Source organism: Populus euphratica, unplaced genomic scaffold, assembly GCF_000495115.2.
Source record: "Populus euphratica unplaced genomic scaffold, PopEup_1.0 scaffold2028.1, whole genome shotgun sequence".
Classification (NCBI taxonomy): Eukaryota; Viridiplantae; Streptophyta; class Magnoliopsida; order Malpighiales; family Salicaceae; genus Populus; species Populus euphratica.
Genome location: NW_011501869.1, coordinates 1 through 20,921, shown reverse-complemented (window position 1 = coordinate 20,921; position 20,921 = coordinate 1). Strand labels below are relative to the sequence as shown.

General features: G+C 30.3%; 1 protein-coding gene across 1 annotated transcript; it reads left to right on the top strand.

The window, feature by feature from the left end:
- The first annotated feature begins 6,635 nt into the window (after positions 1-6,635).
- On the top strand, positions 6,636-9,706 carry LOC105118544 (post-GPI attachment to proteins factor 3). Its single transcript, XM_011016522.1, has 6 exons — positions 6,636-6,775; positions 7,082-7,173; positions 7,938-8,199; positions 8,315-8,511; positions 8,677-8,864; positions 9,041-9,706. Exons 2-6 carry the CDS (start codon positions 7,082-7,084, stop codon positions 9,325-9,327), a joined length of 1,026 nt encoding a protein of 341 aa, XP_011014824.1. The 5' UTR covers positions 6,636-6,775; the 3' UTR covers positions 9,328-9,706.
- Positions 9,707-20,921: the final 11,215 nt, after the last annotated feature.

Sequence of the window (20,921 nt, the reverse complement as noted above, 5' to 3'; positions counted from 1 at the left end):
AGGCATTGAACTAAGAGAAAGTAGAAATTCATCAGGAAAGTAATCATCGATTGGTGTGATGTCAAGTGTTAAATCTATTATCACTTTTGATAAAGGATCTGCATTAACATTTTTTGTGCCTTTTTCATCCTCGATTTCTTCCTGATTGGTCATAGCATGAGGAAATGGAAGTGTTGGCGGGGAATCAGTCTTTTCTTTGCAAATTTCATATTCAACCCCTTCCTTACCCTGAGATATTGACTCATCATCTTTCTTAGAAGGTTCAAGATTGAGTTTTTCAATAATCTTACCACTGTGAAGAGTAGTGACTAATTTGACTTGATCCACGTGTTGGCTTTCGGAACTACTTGCATTTGCATTATATTGCCCCTTGGGATTTTGTTATGGTTGAGATGGAAACTTACCTTTCTCTTGAAAACTAAGAGTAGATGTGAATTTTGTAAGAGTATCTTTAAAATCTATTATGCTTTGGACAAGTTGAGTGTTGATTGTCTCTTGCTTTTTAATGAATGCACACAAAGTTTGCTTAGAATTTCTTTTAAGAGGTGGAGTATAAGAAGGTGCATATTCAGAAGAATTTTAGAAATTATAATGTACTTGAAACTATGGTGGTGAAGTTTGTGCATTGTCACTTTTCTAACTAAAATTTTGATGATTTCTCCAATCAGGGTTGTATATTTGCGAGTATGGGTTGTGGTTGGCCCTTTGAAAACTGTTTAAAGCATGAGCTTGCTTATGGAGACATTCCTTAAAAGAAGGCAAGGTTGGATAGTTATTGGTTGAGTGTTCATTTGTTTCACATATTTGACACACAATGTTTTCAATATATTTTAATTAACTACTCTTTTTTAATTCTAATGCCTTGACTTTTGTAGCTAAAGATGCAAACTTGGCTTGGAGGTCATGATTTTCTCTAAGGTTGTACATATCTCCACTAGATGTATAAGGTTGAGTTTTACTTGGTATCTCATAACTACCCGTGGTGTCCCAATTTTAAGCATTTTCAGCTAACAATTTTGTCTTTTGAAAGAGTTTGTTCTGTGAGATGGAAAAAACTTCTTTAAAAATTGTTGTTGCATTTCATCCCAAGCATGAATGGATCCTGGTCTTAAATTTCATAGCCATGTTTTAGCTTTATCTTTTAATGAAAAAGGAAAAAGCTTTAATTTGATGGTGTTCATGCTATAATTTGAATCATTATATGTGTTACAAACCTCCTCAAATTTCCTTAAATGCAAGTATAGATTTTCTAAATCTAAGCCATGAAAAGAAGGTAAAAGTTGAATAATGCCTCGCTTAAAATTGAAATGAGATGCATCAGGAGGGAAAACTATGCATGATTGTGCACTTGTTCTTGTGGGATTCATGTGGTCTCTAAGTGTTCTAGCACGGTTATTCTCATTATTTTCATTATGAAGTAATTGATTATCTTTTTCGGTCATGTTTTCTGAAAATGATGAGGATACCCTATAAAGTCTACCACTTGATGTACATGACCACACTCTCATGCACGTGTAGCAATAGAATAAAAAAAAGAAGAAACCAAAAGAAGGAGGAAGAAAACAAAATAAAAAGAAACAAAACAAAAGAAACAAAGTTATATACAAGAAAAGTGAAAAGAGAAAATAAAATAAATACTATAATTTCTACAAGAACTTACCCCCCCGGCAAGGGCGCCAAAAACTTGACACGACTAAAAGATTAATGTCTTCTCCTAAGTGCAGGAGTGTCAAAGTAATAAATAACCCGGCAAGACCAGGGTCGAACCACAGAGAGGTTAATTGTACAAATTATAAACGACAATAGTAACAACAACAACAACAATAATAATAGTAATAACAACGATAACAATAATTACAATAGTAGTAGTAGTAATAATAATAGATGAAGAAGAAGAAAAAGAAGAAGTTGATGAGAACTTTGAGATGGAAAGATTAATGTAAGGATTAAACAATGATAATAACAAATGTCAAGGTTAGAGGTTCCACTAATAGTATGTCAAACAAGTATAGTATAAACTCTTATTATTCAATTGGAAACTACACACAAAGGAGGTGCCAATCAGATTATAGATTGTTAACATGATTACATTAGTCATCTTATTCAATTCATGCTAGTACTTGTAAATTTCGTCAAGCATTCATGATTATAACTTATGTTAACAACAAATCAAGTTCCTTTCATAGCTTAAGTGTCGGTTATACCATACAGTATGGGCTATGAAAATACCAAGCATTTGTTGTACCAAGTGTTATACAACATAAATCAAGATTAATCATTTAATAAGCAAAGTATTAAAAAGTGAACAAGATAACAAATACAAAACATGTTAGTGTCAAACATTAAAGTCCATGTTAAGTTTACACTATACTTATTCTTACACCATTAGTGTAACCTTTTCACCTTGACATAATAAACTTAGCTAGACATAAAGAAAGAAAGAAAAATAAATAAACAAAATAAGAACATAAATAAGATAAAAGTTAACTAAGTAAATGAAAGAAAATAAAAGGCATAAACTTGATATTAATAAAAGCAAAGCATAAACATTACAAAAAAATACAAAGAGAGAAAGCAAAAGCATGATCTTGATCTAGAGACCAAGATGCCTAAATTCATGGCAAATGCCTTCTTTTATAGGGTAAAATTGGGAACTATTGATTTGATGACTAATTGATGAGTGGGTGACCAACTCTTGACTTGGTGACAATCTTTATCTTCTCTTGTCTGCCCAAAACGTCATTGATAACGTCCAAATTGGAGCCACTTGAAAACATGAAAATTGTAGGAAATTGTCTCAGCTTTCTTTTGTAAAAAATTCAGCTCATTTGGACTTCTAGAACTCCAGATATGGGCCAAATACTGAACAGTGTTATGGCTGAAAGATAGATTCGGGCTTCTTTATTGTTGCTACAATTTAAACTAGAAAATGGCTTTTTTAGATCTTGGGCTCCATATGAAAGTTGTAGGCCTATAAATGGGACTTAAATCTGAGATATATAGCTCTAGATATGACCTAATTACCTAACAGTTTTCTGGTATGGACTGCACCGACATCTCTTTTCTATGTTTGGTCATCTCTTTGCCCTTGCAATTTAAGTTCTTAAAGTCATCAATCAATCCTTTTATTTATGTGATAGGCCTGCATTTAAAATGAACATTTACCACAAATTAAAGGTATTTTATATTATTAGATATATTATTATAAAACATGCTTTAGTTAAGGAGTTATTGATACTTCAAGTGCAAAATGATGATATAAAACCATGAGAAAAATGCACTTTTAAGTACTAATCAATAGGTGTCTGTTATACCATACAGTTTGTGCTATGAAAGTGTCAAGCATTTGATGTACCAAGTGTTATACAACATAAATCTAGATTAGTCATTTAACAAGCAAAGTATTAAAGAATGAACAAAATAACAAATACAAAATATGTTAGTATCAAACATTAAAGTTCATATTAAATTTACACTATACTTATTCTTACATTATTAGTGTAACCTTTTCACCTTGACATAACAAACTTAGCTAAACCTTTTCACCTTGACATAACTAATTTAGCTAGACATAAAGAAAGAAAGAAAAATAAATAAACAAAATAAGAACATAAATAAGATAAAAGTTAACTAAGTAAATGAAAGAAAATAAAAGGCATAAACTTGATATTAATAAAAGGAAAGCATAAACATTACAAAACATACAAAGAGAGAAAGCAAAAGCATGATCTTGATCTAGAGACCAAGATGCCTAAATGCATGGCAAATGCCTCCTTTTATAGGCCAAAATTGGGAACTATTGATTTGATGACTAATTGATGAGTGCGTGGCCAACTCTTGACGTGATGACAATCCTTATCTTCTCTTGTCTGCCCAAAATATCATTGATAATGTTAGAATTGGAACTACTTGAAAACATGAAAATTGTAGAAAATTATCTCAGCTTTTCAAAAAATAATTTAGAGATCATTTGGACTTGTAAAACTCCATATATTGGCCAAGCACTGAATAATACGCGGGCTGCAAGACATATTCAAACTTCTTTATTGTTCCTATAATTTGGACTTGAAAATGACCTTTTTAAATCTTGGGCTCTATATGAAAGTTGTAGGTCTATGTTTCCATCCACGTAAAGTAAACCTAAATCTAAGATTTGTAGCTCCATATATGACCTAATTACCGAACAATATTCTGGTTTGGACTGCACCGACATCTCTTTGTCCTTTCAATTTCAGTTCTTAAATTCATCAATCAATCCTTTTATTTATGTGATAGGCCTGCATTTAAATGAACATTTACCACCAATAAAAGGTATCTTATATTATTAGATATGTTATTATAAAACATGTTTTAGTTAAGGAGTTATTGATACTTCAAGTGCAAAATGATGATATAAAACATTGATAAAAATGCACTTTTAAGTATTAATCAACATACAAAATCACCGACGGATTGAAAAGTCATCAGTGTTATTTGATGGTTTCTTGAAAAATTTCAATTTAATTAAAATTTTAAATTAAATATTACAGACGGAATTAAATTAAATATTGCAGACGGAATCATCGACGAATTGAAAAGTTGTTAGTAATATTTGGCGGTTTCTAAAATTTTTTTATTAAATTAAATATTACTGATGAAATTATCAACGGAATGATTAAAAATATTAATATTTAATTATCCATCAATAAAATCATCGGTAAAACTCTCTAATAAAAAATCTAAAATCTCTAATTTCACAATAGATGAGGCTTTTTTGTTGTTCTTCTTCTTTTTCTTTCCAATGTGTAAAAAATATCAATATTCATTTTTTTTCTCTTTTGTTCTCTCCTCAACTCTTTCTTTTCTCCTCCATGCTTAGGTATGCTTTCTTCTCGTTTTTTTTCCCCTTTTTTTCTTCTTATTTTTTTAATTAAATATACTTTATAATTTTTTTTTCTCTTCTTAACTTAGCTTGTGGTTATATTAAGGTAAGATTTTTTATAACTATATTTATTTTTTATTTTTTATTATTTTTTTAATAATTGTATAAATATCGTTGTAGGATTTTTTTTCATATAAGATCAATTTTTAGTTGATTTATTTATATGCTTTTTAAATTTTCTGCAATCACAACTTTATTTTTTTCATATAAATTGTTTTAGTTGAATTTATTTTTTCATGTTATTTATTTGTTGCAAATTTGTATTAGTTAATTTTCTTCTTTGTTTTTTTCAAGCGGTTTGAGTATTTTAAAGTGTTGATTTATATTAATTTTATTTTTTTATAGTTTTATAAAATGAATATATATATATATATATACATATATATATATATATAATTACCAAGAAATTACATATGGTATTTTTTGAGTGAAGTGCTAACAGAATGAAGCGGGTAAATTTTTTTTATATATTTTTTCTATGAGTAAATTTATCGGTAATAATATTTTTTTATTATTAATAGATTTACCGATGAAAAAAAAATTATTAATGAAAGATTCATTGACAAAACTTTTTCATCAATAATTTTATTAATAAATTAATTATAAATGAAATAATAATATAAATATCCATTAATAAATATAAAAATTATAGTAGTGGAAGAAATTGCATTGGCAGACAGTATCCATCATAAGTGAATTATAAGTGACAACGTTAGGTTCTCCATCTCTTAAATCCACACGATGTAAATGACAGAAGCTATTAACCAAGATGTTACGACTAAAAATATTATGTGTGATTCCAGCGAGTTCCATTTCTTTGGACAAAGAAATCGCGGGTAGAGGGTTTCCTATGAAGCATGTGATTGAAGGAAGCTACAGAATGATCAATGTTTCTTCATTTCCTAGTATTATAAATATGAAAGAAAATGGAGGTATTATTGAATATTAAGGATGGAGACTGAACCATACCTCTTTTCTTGGCTTTGGAAATGAAACCCAGTCAAGGCTGAGGTGGAGATGAAGAAAAAGACGAGGAAGAAGTTGATAATGAAAAGATCCGCCGCATCAGCGCTATGATCGGCTTTGCTCTGTTCTTTTTCTCTCTCTCTCTCATTGATAGAGATGATGATAGCCATGATGACGGGAAAAAAAATTAATTTTATATATTTATAAATAAAATATAATTTAAAGGTTAATGAACTACAAGTAACCATCTAAAAAAAAGTTTATAATTTTTCTAATATTTCTAATATTTATTTCCTTAAAATTTATTATTTTAAAATATTATTGTATTTAAAAAAAATAAGTTAATATTTGAGATTTTTTAAATTAAAAATAAAACATTTTGTAAGTACAGCAACTAACCACTTTAACTAAAAAAAATTAAATTAAATTATAAAAATTAAAAAATTAATTGCCTTATTCCAAAGTTATCTCAATCTTTTAGAAAATCATCACTCTGTACACTTTTTGAAGTGTTGGCTTGGACAGTGAATAAGTTAAACTGAAACTTTATTGCAATCAGCTGAGGTGTTCCCTTAAATTGTTTAAAGATGAAATTTAATTTTAATTAATGTATAAATTAATTTAAAAGTATCTCTTACTAATAAATAACAAAATAATTTAAGTTGCGCCCGACCATAAAAATAATAAGAGAAAAGAAAAAAAAAGAAAAAAAAAAGGAGTAGCAATCAGGCCACTATCTTCTGGCCCATCAAGCCGGGAAACCATTTAGTATAACCTTCTAGTCTCTCGCTCTGACCCAAAAGTCTTGAGAATCTCTCTCTGAGAGATTGTGAATCACTCCGAAGTGAAAGAATTTACTTTCCATCTGTGCTCTTCAAGAAACATAAGGTAAAGCACCCGTTTTGTTGATCTATTATGTTGGTCGTCTCTTCAAGCTTTTTTTTATAAAAAAAAAAAAAAAAAACTATGTTGAATCAATTACTGTAAAGTTTGTAGTTTTTTGTTTTTATGTTTAATGTGAACCCATTTGCTTGTTTCTCAAGATGCATGATCCAATTGTCAAAGAAAGTTTGTTTCTTCTTCTTTTGTATTTATTGTTAATAAAAAGATTGAGTTTCTAGTCTCTTGCTTGTTTTTGCCCATGCTTGTTTTTAGCAAGATTCAAGCTTTCTAATTCTTGATGATTGTTATTAGATGGATCGATATTGGGTTGGTTTCCTTCTGGTGTTTTCATGTCTTGTTGGAGCCTTAGAGGCCAGTGCTGGGGATTCTGATCCCATTTACAGGTAAATTTTGACCCTTCCTTTAATTACTGTATTACTTCATGTGCATCTGGTTCCATGTTTTTTTGTTCTTCAGTAATGTTATTAATCGTCCACACACCAATGTGACAAAAAGAACAAATCTAGTTTTTTTATAATGCTAATTGCACAATTTGATATATCGACAAAGGAAGTTTTGAGCCTGTAAATGTGATTTCTACACCATCAAATTTGTGGCTGTTTCTCTCACATTGGGTCACCCAATGTGCACAAGAGGCATGAATTAATTTCGTGGGCAGATACGGATGTGCTGAACATTCAAGAATTCGGTATTTCTTATATTTGCCTGCTTGTTTCAGCAGTCCTGCTGTACTAGCTACTCTTTAATGCAGTCACTGCTGAGCTATTTCTCATATCTTCAGTGTTAGGTTCAGCAATTTTGGTCTGTTCCACCATTTATTTGGTGTCCATTCTCATTAACAAATATTTTCCCAAAGGATATATTCATGAAAGACACCTTCAAGTTTGTTTTATTTTGGTATCTTTTCTATCATTTTGTGCTTGTTCAGAATACCTGATTACAGTTTGCTATGAGATTAGGTCCCTCAATGTCAGTAATGTTTTTGTTATTCAAAACAACCTGATTATGTGCCCTTTTTACATTCTGTTGTATTTTCTTCTCATTATCTGTTGTGGAATCAAGTAAATTGCTCTTATGTATAATTATTATAATCTCCTATAATTCCATTTTGTGCATGCTGAAATATTTTGTTTGTTCTGAAAATTAGGACTTGTGTTGGACAATGTGAAAAATCTGGATGTGTTGGGCAAACATGCTTTTCACACTGCAATTTTTCTTCTGATGGTGTCTCCATTGATGGTCCGTGGTACAAGCAAGAACCTCTTTACTTGCAATGGAAACAATGGGATTGCCAAAGTGATTGTCGTTATTATTGCATGCTGGATAGAGAGAAAGAAAGAGAAGCACTTGGTCATGGTCCTGTCAAGTACCATGGTAAATGGCCCTTCAAGCGTGTATATGGAATTCAGGTTTGCTCTTCTAGTAGTTCTATTCTCATTAGCCTTTTTGTTTTCTTCTTAAATGCTCAAGATCAATCCTATTAATCTCGAGAAAACTTAAATGACCTATTGTTTATGTGCTCAGGAGCCTGTTTCTGTTGCTTTCTCTGCCCTTAACCTTGCAATGCATTTCCATGGTTGGCTATCCTTTTTCATTCTTCTCTACTACAAGTTGCCTCTGAAACAAGATAAAAAGGCCTACTATGAGTATGCCTCTTTGTGGCATATCTATGGGCTCTTATCATTGAACTCCTGGTTCTGGAGTGCTGTTTTCCATAGCCGGTGAGGTTCTTCTTTTTAATCAGACTTTCATTTGTGAGGACTTTATCATTATATAATTTTTCTTCATCTTTTTTTCATTTTTGTTATCCATGCATACATGACTTTGTTTATTTTACCATGTTCAATTTTATGTTCCTTATCTTGCATTGTCTGTTTGAAATGCAGGGATGTGGACTTGACAGAAAAGTTAGACTATTCTTCTGCAGTGGCATTTTTAGGGTACTCGCTAATTATGTCTATATTAAGAAGTTTCAATGTGAGGGATGAAGCTGCAAGAGTCATGGTTGCCGCACCACTACTTGCTTTTCTGACTACTCATATACTGTTCATCAACTTCTATAAACTAGACTACGGTATTGCATCCATTCTCTTTTTGTCTTCTTTCTAGACCAAGGTTTAGTACATAAAATGTTTCTATTCATTCTTAAATGGCTACAATTACTCGAGGAAGTAAGGTTTTCTTCAACGTTACTCAAAGTTTTCTCATAGTATGTAGTAAGAAACTGACAAGATTCCTGACATCTTACAGGGTGGAACATGCAAGTTTGTGTTGTGATGGCAGTTGCTCAGCTTCTCCTGTGGGCGATTTGGGCTGGTGTCACAGGCCATCCTTCTCGCTGGAAGTTGTGGGTAGTAGTAATTGGAGGTGGCCTGGCAATGCTCTTAGAAATCTATGATTTCCCTCCATATGAAGGATATGTGGATGCCCATGCGCTTTGGCATGCTACCACAATCCCTCTTACCTACATTTGGTGGAGTTTCATAAGGGATGATGCCGAGTTCCGCACCTCTAATCTCCTTAAGAAGGTTAAGTAGCATGTAGTAAAACAAACAGGCAAACCTATTTGACCTTTTCTTAGACCTGGCAGCAAAGTTTGATAGTTTAGAGGGTTCGGCATATTTTGTCTGTGTTGTAGTCTTCTCTCCTTTTCTGGTGAAAGATTCAAGTAGCAGGATGGGATTCTGTAGTAGAGCATGAGCTTGTGCAGATCTTCCTAATCTTTTTCTTTCTTTTTTCTTATTTTCATGGAGGATTATCTCAAAGCATCGCACTATTACATAAGGATGTTACCCCCTGTATCCCATACTTTGGTCTCCTGCATCCTTGTGTATCAATGCTTAGGTTTTGTTTTCCGAACGTGCATGTTGATCTGAGATCCCTGTCACTTGAAAAAAAGATTAATTGTCATTTGAAGGATCATATAATCATTAACCATCTGCGTTGCTATTTTAGAATGTAAATGAATTGAGTTCCATTTGAGCATTGACTTGTTTACTTGCATTAATTTGGAGTGGATAATATTTTATTGTCAAGGTCATGGTATGCATGTTTAGGAATGTGATAGTTTAGGAATGTGATAGTGGTTGTTTTTAAAAGTATTTTTTATTTAAAAATATATTAAAATATTATTTTTAAAAAATTATTTTTAATACTATTGTATTAAAATGATTTGAAAATATTAAAAAATTAATTCAAAATAAAAAATAATAATAATCTAAAAAAATTATTTCTAAAATACAAAAACAACTGAGATTTTAGTTTTAAAGAGTTCAACTAAAATTATTAAGACTAGATTCAAATTTATTCAAATTAATCATCAATTATGCAAGCTTATGTTTAGTTAGAAATATATTTAAGTATTTTTTTTTATTTTTAAGTCAAAGAAAGTTATAAATATATTAAATTAGAAATAACTTTTGATTTGAAGTTTATTATAAAATTTATTTTAAATTTTAAATTAATTAAAAGTTCAAATTTGTACTTTGTTAACTTATAAATTATAGCTTTGAGTTATTTTTTACCTAGAGTTTGTTTTGTATTATAGTAGTGATTGTTTTTTAAAATATTTTTTATTTAAAAATATATTAAATAAATTTTAAAAAAAATATTTTTAATATTAATAAATTAAAAAATATAAAATCACAAAAAAAAATAATTTTTGCAAATGCATTTTCCATGGGTTCTAAATATGTTTTTAATTCAAAGTCATCTTGATTTTTATTTTTAAAATTTATTTATTAAAATAATTTTTGAATTACAAATCAAACTTAGAAAGTCATGTTAAACATGTGTCAAAGAAAACTTGTATATGTAAAATTTGTTATTATTACCTCCAATGAAAATTCATTCCTTTTAGTGTTTAATGTTGACCAACGTTTTTTTTTAAATTAGCATATTAAATTTAAAATCTTAATAGAATAATACCATTTGAGAAAAAATAGGTGAAAAACACTTTAAAACATGATATTTTTTTTAAAATGTTGCTATTACTAAGTGTGACAACTTAACATATCGCATTTTAAAAACACGACATCAATTAAAATTTAAGTGTCTACCTAGATCGAAGAACACAGAGACTTAACAACTAATCTCTCTCTTTCTCTCTCCAAACTAACCGATACCCTCAACCTTTATCTCTCTAAAAAAACCACCAAATACTTTTTCCCTTTAAAACAACAAAAGATTGGGCCTATCCTACCCTTTAAGTATTCTTGGATATTTTTGTGTTCAAAATTCATTGTTGTCTTGGTTGTCATTGTCATCCCAATTTTTTTTCTAATTCAATAAGTAAATAAAATAATTTTTTAGGTTGAATTTAGAGTTTATTGAATTAATGATGTATTAGTTATGAATGATTTAGGACTTGGCATCTTTTTAGTTCATATGAGGAGTCTTTAAAAAAAATATTTATGTTGTTGTTTTGTAAACCCTAGGAAATAAATGTCCGTGTAAATTGCAAACTAAATAAATGGGAAATAAAAGTGAAGAAATTCATGTACAAATTTAAATAAAATAGAAATTTTGAATTTTTCAAATGAAATATTTTGAGATATCATAAATTTAACCCGAAAATATTAAGAGTTGGATTAAATTAAAGAAAACGAACTAAACTAAAAAGTTGAGGGGTAGAATTATAAGAAATGAAAAGAAGTTTAACTTATTTATAAGAAGAAAAGATGTGGGGGCAAAAATAATACACTTAAAAGAAATGAGGTGTAAGCGTAAATAAGAGAAATAATGGGACATAAATACCCCTCTCCCTTCCTCATCAAAACTAGTAGCAACTATTAAGATAGAGCGAGGGGTTTTTGATTTTGTTCTTGTCAAATCAAGAGAGGAATACCAAAAATCTCAAGAACTCATCCAATATTAACGATTTATAGATAGAATAAACGCTTGTGAGCAATAGATTAATAAACAAATTTAAGGTAGAGAGAGAAGGGAGGGTTAGTTATCATTAGAAAAGGGGGAGTCGAAAATTTTCGACTGGTTGAGAATCAAAAACTTAATTCTTACTGAGCAAGGAGTTTTAAAAATGGCTCTATAAGTCGTTTTGAATTTGATTACAAATTAATGACTTACTATTGAATTTTTATTAGGATTCTTATATTGAACTAGGGGAAATTAATTAAATCTTAAAATTAAGTTAATCCATGTATTATATGTGATTGAGGGCATGAAATAATAATGATTCATCAAAGAAAATGTATGGATAATTGAGTTAGGGGGTGGTCGATCATATGAAAAGCAAAAAAGAAAATGGAGAAATTGTGGTTTTTCTTATTAAATTTATTATAATAGGTTGTTTTTTATATGAATAAGTGTGTGAATTGAATGAAATTAGCATGAAAGAAACTAGGGAACTCTTGGTTCCTTAAAGCCCTGCTTTCGACCAATTGTGTATTAAAGAGGGAGGATGTTTAATTTGATATATTTAGCTTGATGACATATATTTACTAGTGTTGAAATGAGAAAAAATACATGTAGAAATAACAAGGATTGTGTTTAGAAGAATATTGTTGAAAAAATTAGTAATATTGATAAAAATGTTCTATTTTGATGTTAAGAAGAAAGATTGAGATAAATAGAGTAAATTGGCTCTTAAAAGATATTTTTAACACTCTTATGTGGTATGTGATATGGCTAGAGGTTGAGATAAAAGAGGAAAAGTTGAATTGTTGATGTTGTGTGTAAATGAAAAAGGTTGCCAAATCTGGATTTATTCATCTCCTGACTTTTTTAGAGAATTGGAGTAAGAGGATGAGGGAATTCGAATGACGTCCATTCATTGGAATTGTAGTTTTAGATGTTGAATAACTAAAAATATTGGTCTTACTCAATTTGAAGCCATAGACAATTATAGGGTAAGATGTTAAATTCGTTGACGAGTAATTTTGAGTACCTTGGGGCCAGAACTAGGTTCTCCTTCCTTTATAAGGCTTGTAGCCTTATGTCCTAGCTTTCCAATGAGACCAACCTCACTTAAAATAGAGTCCTAGAACTTTGAATGTAGTCAAAATTTTGAGAAGAGGTCGAAATGCGACCTTTGCTAGCAGATTTAGAAAGCATTAAAACGACTATCTAAATGCGTTAAGGGTGAAAACTGGGTCCTTTTCCTTCTAAGAACATGTGATATTACATCTTAGCTTCTAAAAGAAATGAATTATGTTTGAAATGAAAATTTATAATGATAACTATGGTCGGACAAAGAATGACAATATTAATGGGTGAAATGGAAAAAACATAAAATATAAAGAAAGGAATAATTAAAAGAAAGACATATATTAGCTGATATGGTTATTATGAAATTTATCCTTGAATAAGGATAATTTATAAGATATGCCAGTGATTTTAGGAGAGATCACAAACATGGGGCAACAACAGCAAAAGAGCACAAGTAGAGCTTTTACTGCGAGTATGTGAGTTGCACCTATTATTTTCTAGTTAAATTTCATGATTTAATATGTTATTGAAGTGAAAAGTGAATTAGTGTTGTGATGTCGCAGACACACAAATTAATTACCCTAGCTAAACTAAACAAAATAGTGGAGAGCAAGCAAGCGGTAAATCTCACGAGGAAGGTTTAGTTCATATTTTTATCATAGATGATATGCAATTGGGGGGAGTTTTGAGGTTATTTAGGCTATAGCAGAACAAAACAATCAAGCTAAATTAAATAAATTATAAAATTATCAAGAGAATAAATATTGGTTTCAAGTAGATGTCCATCTACAGAAATCAAAACCAATCATTGAAATGATACATTGATTTATATTCTGAATATTTATTTTTTTCTTAATATTAGTTAGTTAATCGATCTACTTTATAATTAACCCTAACCATCAAACAACTACAATGTCCACGCTAGTAATTTAATTCAATGGTAATATTAAGAATTAAATAAGTTGATTAATCTAGACAACAAAATTATCTACAATCCATGTTTGATTTAATCAAATGTTTTTTATAAGATTAATAACATAGATTTGCCATAATTATTAAACTCAGTTGCTTCACAAGTTTATATACTACAACTCTAGTTTTGATAGTAAACTTAGCAATAAATTAGTTAAAACAGTAATTTAAAGTCCGCTCTAGTAATCAAACTAAATAATAATAGAAAATAAGCATAAATAATCATAAAAAACAAACATACTTATTATGTAAACTAAAAAGAAAAGGTAAATTAGATCTTACTGTTCTTGAAATCCAAAGCTTTCTGTTTCATTGCAACCAAGAAAAAGAACTTACCTTATATTTCTATTGAGAGACTAATCAAAAGAAAAGATGAATACATAATTTCAGGAATAGGAGGAAAGTATGAGTTTTTCTTCTTTTTTTTGGCTTCCCCCTCTTCCTTTCTCTCTTTCTTTTTATTTGATAAGAAACCCTAATTCCTTTTTCCTATAAAATAGTCATTTTCTAAGTAGATAATTTATATTAAAGTAGTGCAATAACTATTTTTCTATAAAAAAAATAGCCTTGTATAAAATCTTCTAAGCTTTTAATTTGGACTTAAAGGAGTTAAATTGCCAAAATAAAGATTTGGATGTCAGTTTGAATGGTTTGAGAAGTAAACTGGACTTACTTCTTCACAAAATTTATCTGCTGACACAATTCATATGTTATTTTAGAAAAATTATATATCTCTCATAGAAGCTCCTTTTCTACTGATATTTGGTAGGATGATAGGTCTTCGAGTCACAAATCCAATAATATTAAGTTTCATCAAATGGACTTCTTTAGCTCAAGATATTGAAATGGGAATGACTGAAGATCAACACTAGCAGCATGCAAGATTTGTCTTTGAAGGCTGTGATTTCCATACTCTTTCTCTTTTTATTTTTCTTACCATATATTTATAAAAAAGTATGGATGTTAACTTTCTAATTTCACTAGAATCATTTCTTTTTTACTTTTAGAGCTCAAACTTTGCACAAAACATCAATCGAATGTCAAATCCATCATTTGCCTCCAATTTACTTCCTTTTGAATCTTAAAAGTGCCTTCAAAATATAAAATAAAGAATATGAAGGCATTATATATATAAAACATAGGTAAAACACCACATAAATATGAGTAAAACTATCGAATAATATGGTTACATCAATTAGCGAATGTTAAATATTTTATGAAATTTTGTGTAATGATATTGTTATTTCGGATAGTATTCTGAATGTATATGTGCTCAATATGAATGGTCTTTCATGTGAATTCCTAAGTAATGAAAGACTTGTAGGCATAAAAAATATGAGAAATATGATATGTGAAATGGACTAGCATACATTTCGTATATGTCAGGATCTCAAGTAAGAGATCACTATGTATTGACACATATATATTTACTGTTGACACGACTAAAAGATTGATGTCATCTCCCAAGTGCAGGAGTGTCAAAGTAATAAATAACCCGGCAAGACCGGGGTCGAACCACAGGGGAATTAATTGTATAAATTATAAACAAAAATAATAATAACAACAACAACAATAATATTAGTAGCAATAATAATAATAATAATAATACTAGTAGTAGTAGTAGTAGTAAACAAAAAAAAAAAAAAAGAAGAAGAAGAGAATTTTGAGATGAAATATTATCGTAATGATTAAACAATGATAAAAATAAACATCAAGGTTAGAGGATCCATTAATGGTATGTCAAACAAGTGATTAGTACTTAAAAGTGCATTTTTATCAAGGTTTTATATCATCATTTTGCACTTGAAGTATCAATAACTCTTTAACTAAAACATGTTTTATAATAATGTATCTAATAATATAAAATACCTAAAATTTGTGGTAAATGTTCATTTTAAATGCAGGCTTATCACATAAATGAAAGGATTGATTGATGAATTTAAGAACTGAAATTGAAAGGACAAAGAGATGGCCAAACTTAGAAAAGAGATGTCGGTGCAATCCAAACCAGAACACTATTCGATAATTGGGTCATATCTAGAGCTATAGATCTCAGATTTGGGTCTACTTTATATGGATGAAAAGGTAAGACATAGGTCTACAACTTTCATATGGAGCCCAAGATCTAAAAAGGTCATTTTCAAGTCCAAATTGTTACAACAACAAAGAAGCCTGAATTTGTCCTCCAGCCCGAGCACTGTTCAGTATTTTGGCCATATCTGAAGTTATAAAAGTTGAAATGAGCTAAAGTTTTTACAAAAGAAATCTGAGACAATTTCCTACAATTTTGGCCTATAAAAGGAGGAATTTGCCATGCATTTAGGCATCTTGGTTTCCAGATCAAGATCATGCTCTTCCTTTCTCTCTTTGTATTTTTTGTAATGCTTATGCTTTGCTTTCCTCTTTGTATTTTTTTTCCTTTCTCTCTTTGTATTTTTTGTATTGCTTATGCTTTGCTTTCATTAATATCAAGTTTATGTCTTTCATTTCCTTTTATTTTCTTAGTTAACTTTTATCTTATTTATGTTTTTATTTTGTTTATTTATTTTTCTTTCTTTCATTATGTCTAGCTAAGTTTATTATGTCAAGGTGAAAAGGCTACACTAATGGTGTAAGAATAAGTATAGTGTAAACTTAATATGGACTTTAATGTTTGATACTAACATGTTTTGTATTTGTTATCTTGTTCACTCTTTAATACTTTGCTTGTTAAATGACTAACCTTGATTTATGTTATATAACACTTGGTACAACAAATACTTGGCACTCTCATAGCCCATACTGTATGGTATAACCGACACCTGAGCTATGAAAGGAACTTGATTTGTTGTTAACATAAGTTATAATCATGAATGCTTGACGAGATTTACAAGTATTAGCATTAATCGAATAAGATGACTAATGTAATCATGTTAACAATCTATAATTAAATTGGAACCTCCTTTGTGTGTGGTTTCCAATTGAATAATAAGAGTTTATACTATACTTGTTTGACATACTATTAGTGGAACCTCTAACCTTGACATTTGTTATTATCATTGTTTAATCGTTACGTTAATATTCCATCTCAAAGTTCTCATCTTCTTCTTCTTCTTCTTCTTCTTTATTATTATTATAGTGCAATGTTTGATTCCCTTAAGCTTTTCTCCTCAACCCATGTAACAAGCTTTGGGCCAATAGCTCCCAACTCAGTTGACTTTAGGGTATTAGGTGTTAAAACACCCCTTCGTGCTTAATTGTTTAGGTTAGGGAGGCTATGAAACCAAACTTATCTATATTTTTATTATCATCATTTTTTTTCTTTTTTTGTTTTTTTTCTTTGTGTTTTTTTTTTAAATTATATACTATCCTTATCCCTTAGTTGTTACCTTTAACAAAAGAACATAAATAATGTAATAATCCAATATGCAACCCACAATCATATGTTAAAGTATGTGTGTGTGTAAATTAAGGTTTAAAATACATGTTAAATGAGTATATGAGCATAATTAAGTGGTAACAATGCAAGAGTTTGTAAACCTGAATATTTCAAGAAGTATTCTGATAGACCTTATTAAAAATAGTTATTAAGATACATCTCAAGAGTCTTAAAAAGATCTCATTTACTCTATCATCATAGTAACAACAATTTTGCACATGCTTTATGAAATAGAAAACACAGTTAGTTATTTTTTTTTATAGCTACTACCCTCTTCCCCCAACCAAAACAAGATATTGTCCTCAATGTTCTAAGGTAGAAAGATAGAGTATAAAAGATATCACCTGAAATAACGAACACTAATAAACCTGAAACACACTTAAACAAAAATAAGAAATAACAAAACATAATAATAAAACAAAAAGACACAAAAAATTTACAAATGAAGACTCAAATCTAATCTAAGCTTTTTACGACTTTCCTTAGATGACCAATTTAAGCGACTCATAGAGGGATCAATTACAGGAATGAAAGATTGTAATTGGTCAATCAATTGTTCAGCAGTAGCAGTAGAGATTATGATTTGTCGTGCAGAAGATGTTAGAAATTCCTGTTCCACAATATGATCAAGAAAAGACAACAACTTATCATAATAACCATTAACATTTAACAAACCTATGGGTTTATGGTGAATGTGCAGTTGGGCCCAAGAGGAAATATGAAAGATCTCTTCCAATGTGCCTAGACCACCTGGTAAAGGAATGAAGGCATCAGCATGGTTAAACATTGCATTCATTCGAGCTGACATTTTAGAGACCTGAAATTCCTCTCTAATTGTTTTTCCACTGATGTCCCTTTGTGCTAAAGCTTCAGGGATGACCCCCAAAAGTTGACTACCTCCTAAAAATACAGCTATTGACACACCGCCCATTAACCCTAGACTGCCTCCCCTATACACTAAATGAATCTTTCTCTCAGCTAGCACTTGACCAAGATGATTTGCTGATTCTAAAAACTCATTTTCTTTCCCAAGACTAGATCCACCAAAAACACAAATATTTCTTATGTGATAACCTGAGAAACTTGTCATTTCTACACACTTCTATATTTGTTGAATGTATGGGTTGAGTAGAAATGAAAGGAAGGAAAAAAGGATTTTATAGATGAGAAATTAAAAAGGCAATCATACCACCTTTATATAGGCCAGCTGGAGTCTCGCACACTCTCTCTCTCTCTTTATTTATTTATTTATTTATTTTTAAAAAAAGTATGTGTATGTGCAGGTATTTGTGATTATGGCTCACATATTCCCTTTGGTTTTACGTCCAAGAACGACTTAAACGCACTCTGTGGGTCGGAGATAGGCTTCTCATCCAGTTTTCTTAAAAACTAGCAAACAGGGTCTTTTTTAGTCAGATTCCCAAGACTAAGTTATTCATGTTCTTTATGAAATAGTGGTCATAAATCATGAATTGCACGATGCACATCTCCACTAGGATGCGTCTCAAGAGTGAATTGAAGATTATCTAAAGACTCCTTACCCAGGCCATCCTTAATGAATTGTATTTTATCTTCACAGCTTATAGATACCATTTCTAAAGAATGACATTGTGCATTACAAGTCCATCTGGCACATCAATGACAGACTTTCAATCGTTTTGCATGACATTTCTTTGCAAAAGTACTTTTACCTGTTATAGGCATGTGTGAAATGAAGGAATTAGAGGAACCACCTGATAATTAAACCTTTGCTTCAATCAACCAGTGAATATCTTTACGAATTTTATGATTCATTAACAACCTCAATCTTGCACATCTAGCACGGTAAATTTTTATAATCGCATTCTGAGGTAGAGCGGGAAAATAATTTTTCATTTTTTCAAGATTAGTGTCCATTATCAACTGAGAATTAGAAGAGAGATTCAAAGAATTGCACAAATATATACAAGATATTAGTTATTATAGGAAATTGAAAGAACCAACTTAAGTCACGGAGTATCGTTGTCCGCCATTTGACCGGGTTGAGAGAAGCTAGCAAAAATCACTCAAAAAGAAACACAAAAATAATATGAAAGAAAAAAATCAATCTTTATATACAAGATCACCCAATTCAATATCACAGGCCCTATATGGATACATATGTTTCACAATAAAAGGACTGCTCCATCTTAATCTTAGTTTTTCAGGAAATAAATGTGGTCGAGAATTATAAGGCAAAACTTTTTGACCAACATTGAATTTTTTCTCAGAATATTCTTGTCATGAAACTCTTTGATTCTTATTTTATGAATTCTTGAATTTTCATATGCATCATTTCTTATTTCCTCAAGCTCATTTATTTGTAATTTTTGCAGTTGACTAGCATCATCCAGATTTGAATTGAAAGCTTTAATAGCCCAATAAGCTTTATGTTCAAGTTCCACAGGCAAGTGACAAGATTTTTCATAGACTAGTTTATAAGGTGACATACCTAATGATGTTTTATAAGCACTTCGATAAGCCCAAAATGCATCATTAAGTCTTAAAGACCAATCTTTCCTATTAGGGTTCATTGTTTTCTCCAAAATGTGTTTGATCTCCCTATTAACAAGCTCTACTTGTCCACTTGTTTGAGGGTGATAAGGGGTGGCAATTTTGTGTGTGATTCCATATTTCTTCATTAAAGACTTAAATAGCTTGTTGCAAAAATGTGTTCCACCATCACTTATTATGGCTCGAGGGATTCCAAATCGACTCAAAATATTTTCTTTCAAAAACTTTATCACTATTTTGTGATCATTGTTTCAACTTGGAATTGCCTCTATCCATTTTGAAACATAATCTACTGCGACTAATATGTACAAGAAACCAAATAATGGAGGAAATGGACCCATGAAATCTATACCCCAACAGTCAAAGATCTCAATGACAAGAATAGAATTTAAAGGCATCATTGACATTTTAAAATCGATCCCAACTTTTGATAATTTTCACAAGACTTATAGAATGCATATGAGTCTTTGAACATGGTAGGCCAGTAAAATCCACTTTGTAAGATTTTTGCAGTTGTCTTTCTTGATGAGAAATGACCCCCACATGCCTTAGAATGACAAAATTTAATGACACTACTTACCTCATTGTTAGGAATGCATCTTCGAAATATTTGATCAGGAATGCATCTTTGAAATATTTGATCAGGATAATATTTGAATAAATAAGGGTCATCCCAATAAAAGTTCCTCACTTCGTTCAAGAACTTTCTTTTATAATGGGTACTCCAATGAGTTGGCAATTGTCCTGAAATAAGAAAATTGACAATATTAGCAAAACAAGGCATTGTAGAGATGGAAAGTAAAGATTCATTAGGAAAGTAGTCATCGATTAGTGTGATGTCAGTTTTCCAATCTATTGTCAATCTTGACAAGTGATCTACGACAACATTTTTGCCGCCTTTCTTATCTTTGATTGTGATATCAAATTCTTGAAGTAACAAAATCCAACGCACCAATTTAGCCTTAGAATCTTTCTTACAAAGAAGATATTTCAATTTTGCATGATCACTAAAAACAACAACAGGTGAGCCAACAAGATAAGACCTGAATTTTTCACATGCAAATACTACTACAAGTAATTCTTTTTCAGTGGTGGTATAAGTCATTTGAGCACTATTTAAAGTTTTACTTGCATAGTAAATCACATAAGGTTTTTTATCTTTTCTTTGTCCCAAAACAGCATCTACGGCATAATCACTAGCGTCATACATTATTTCAAAAGGTAATGACCAATTAGGAGGTTGAATGACAAGAGCACAAGTAA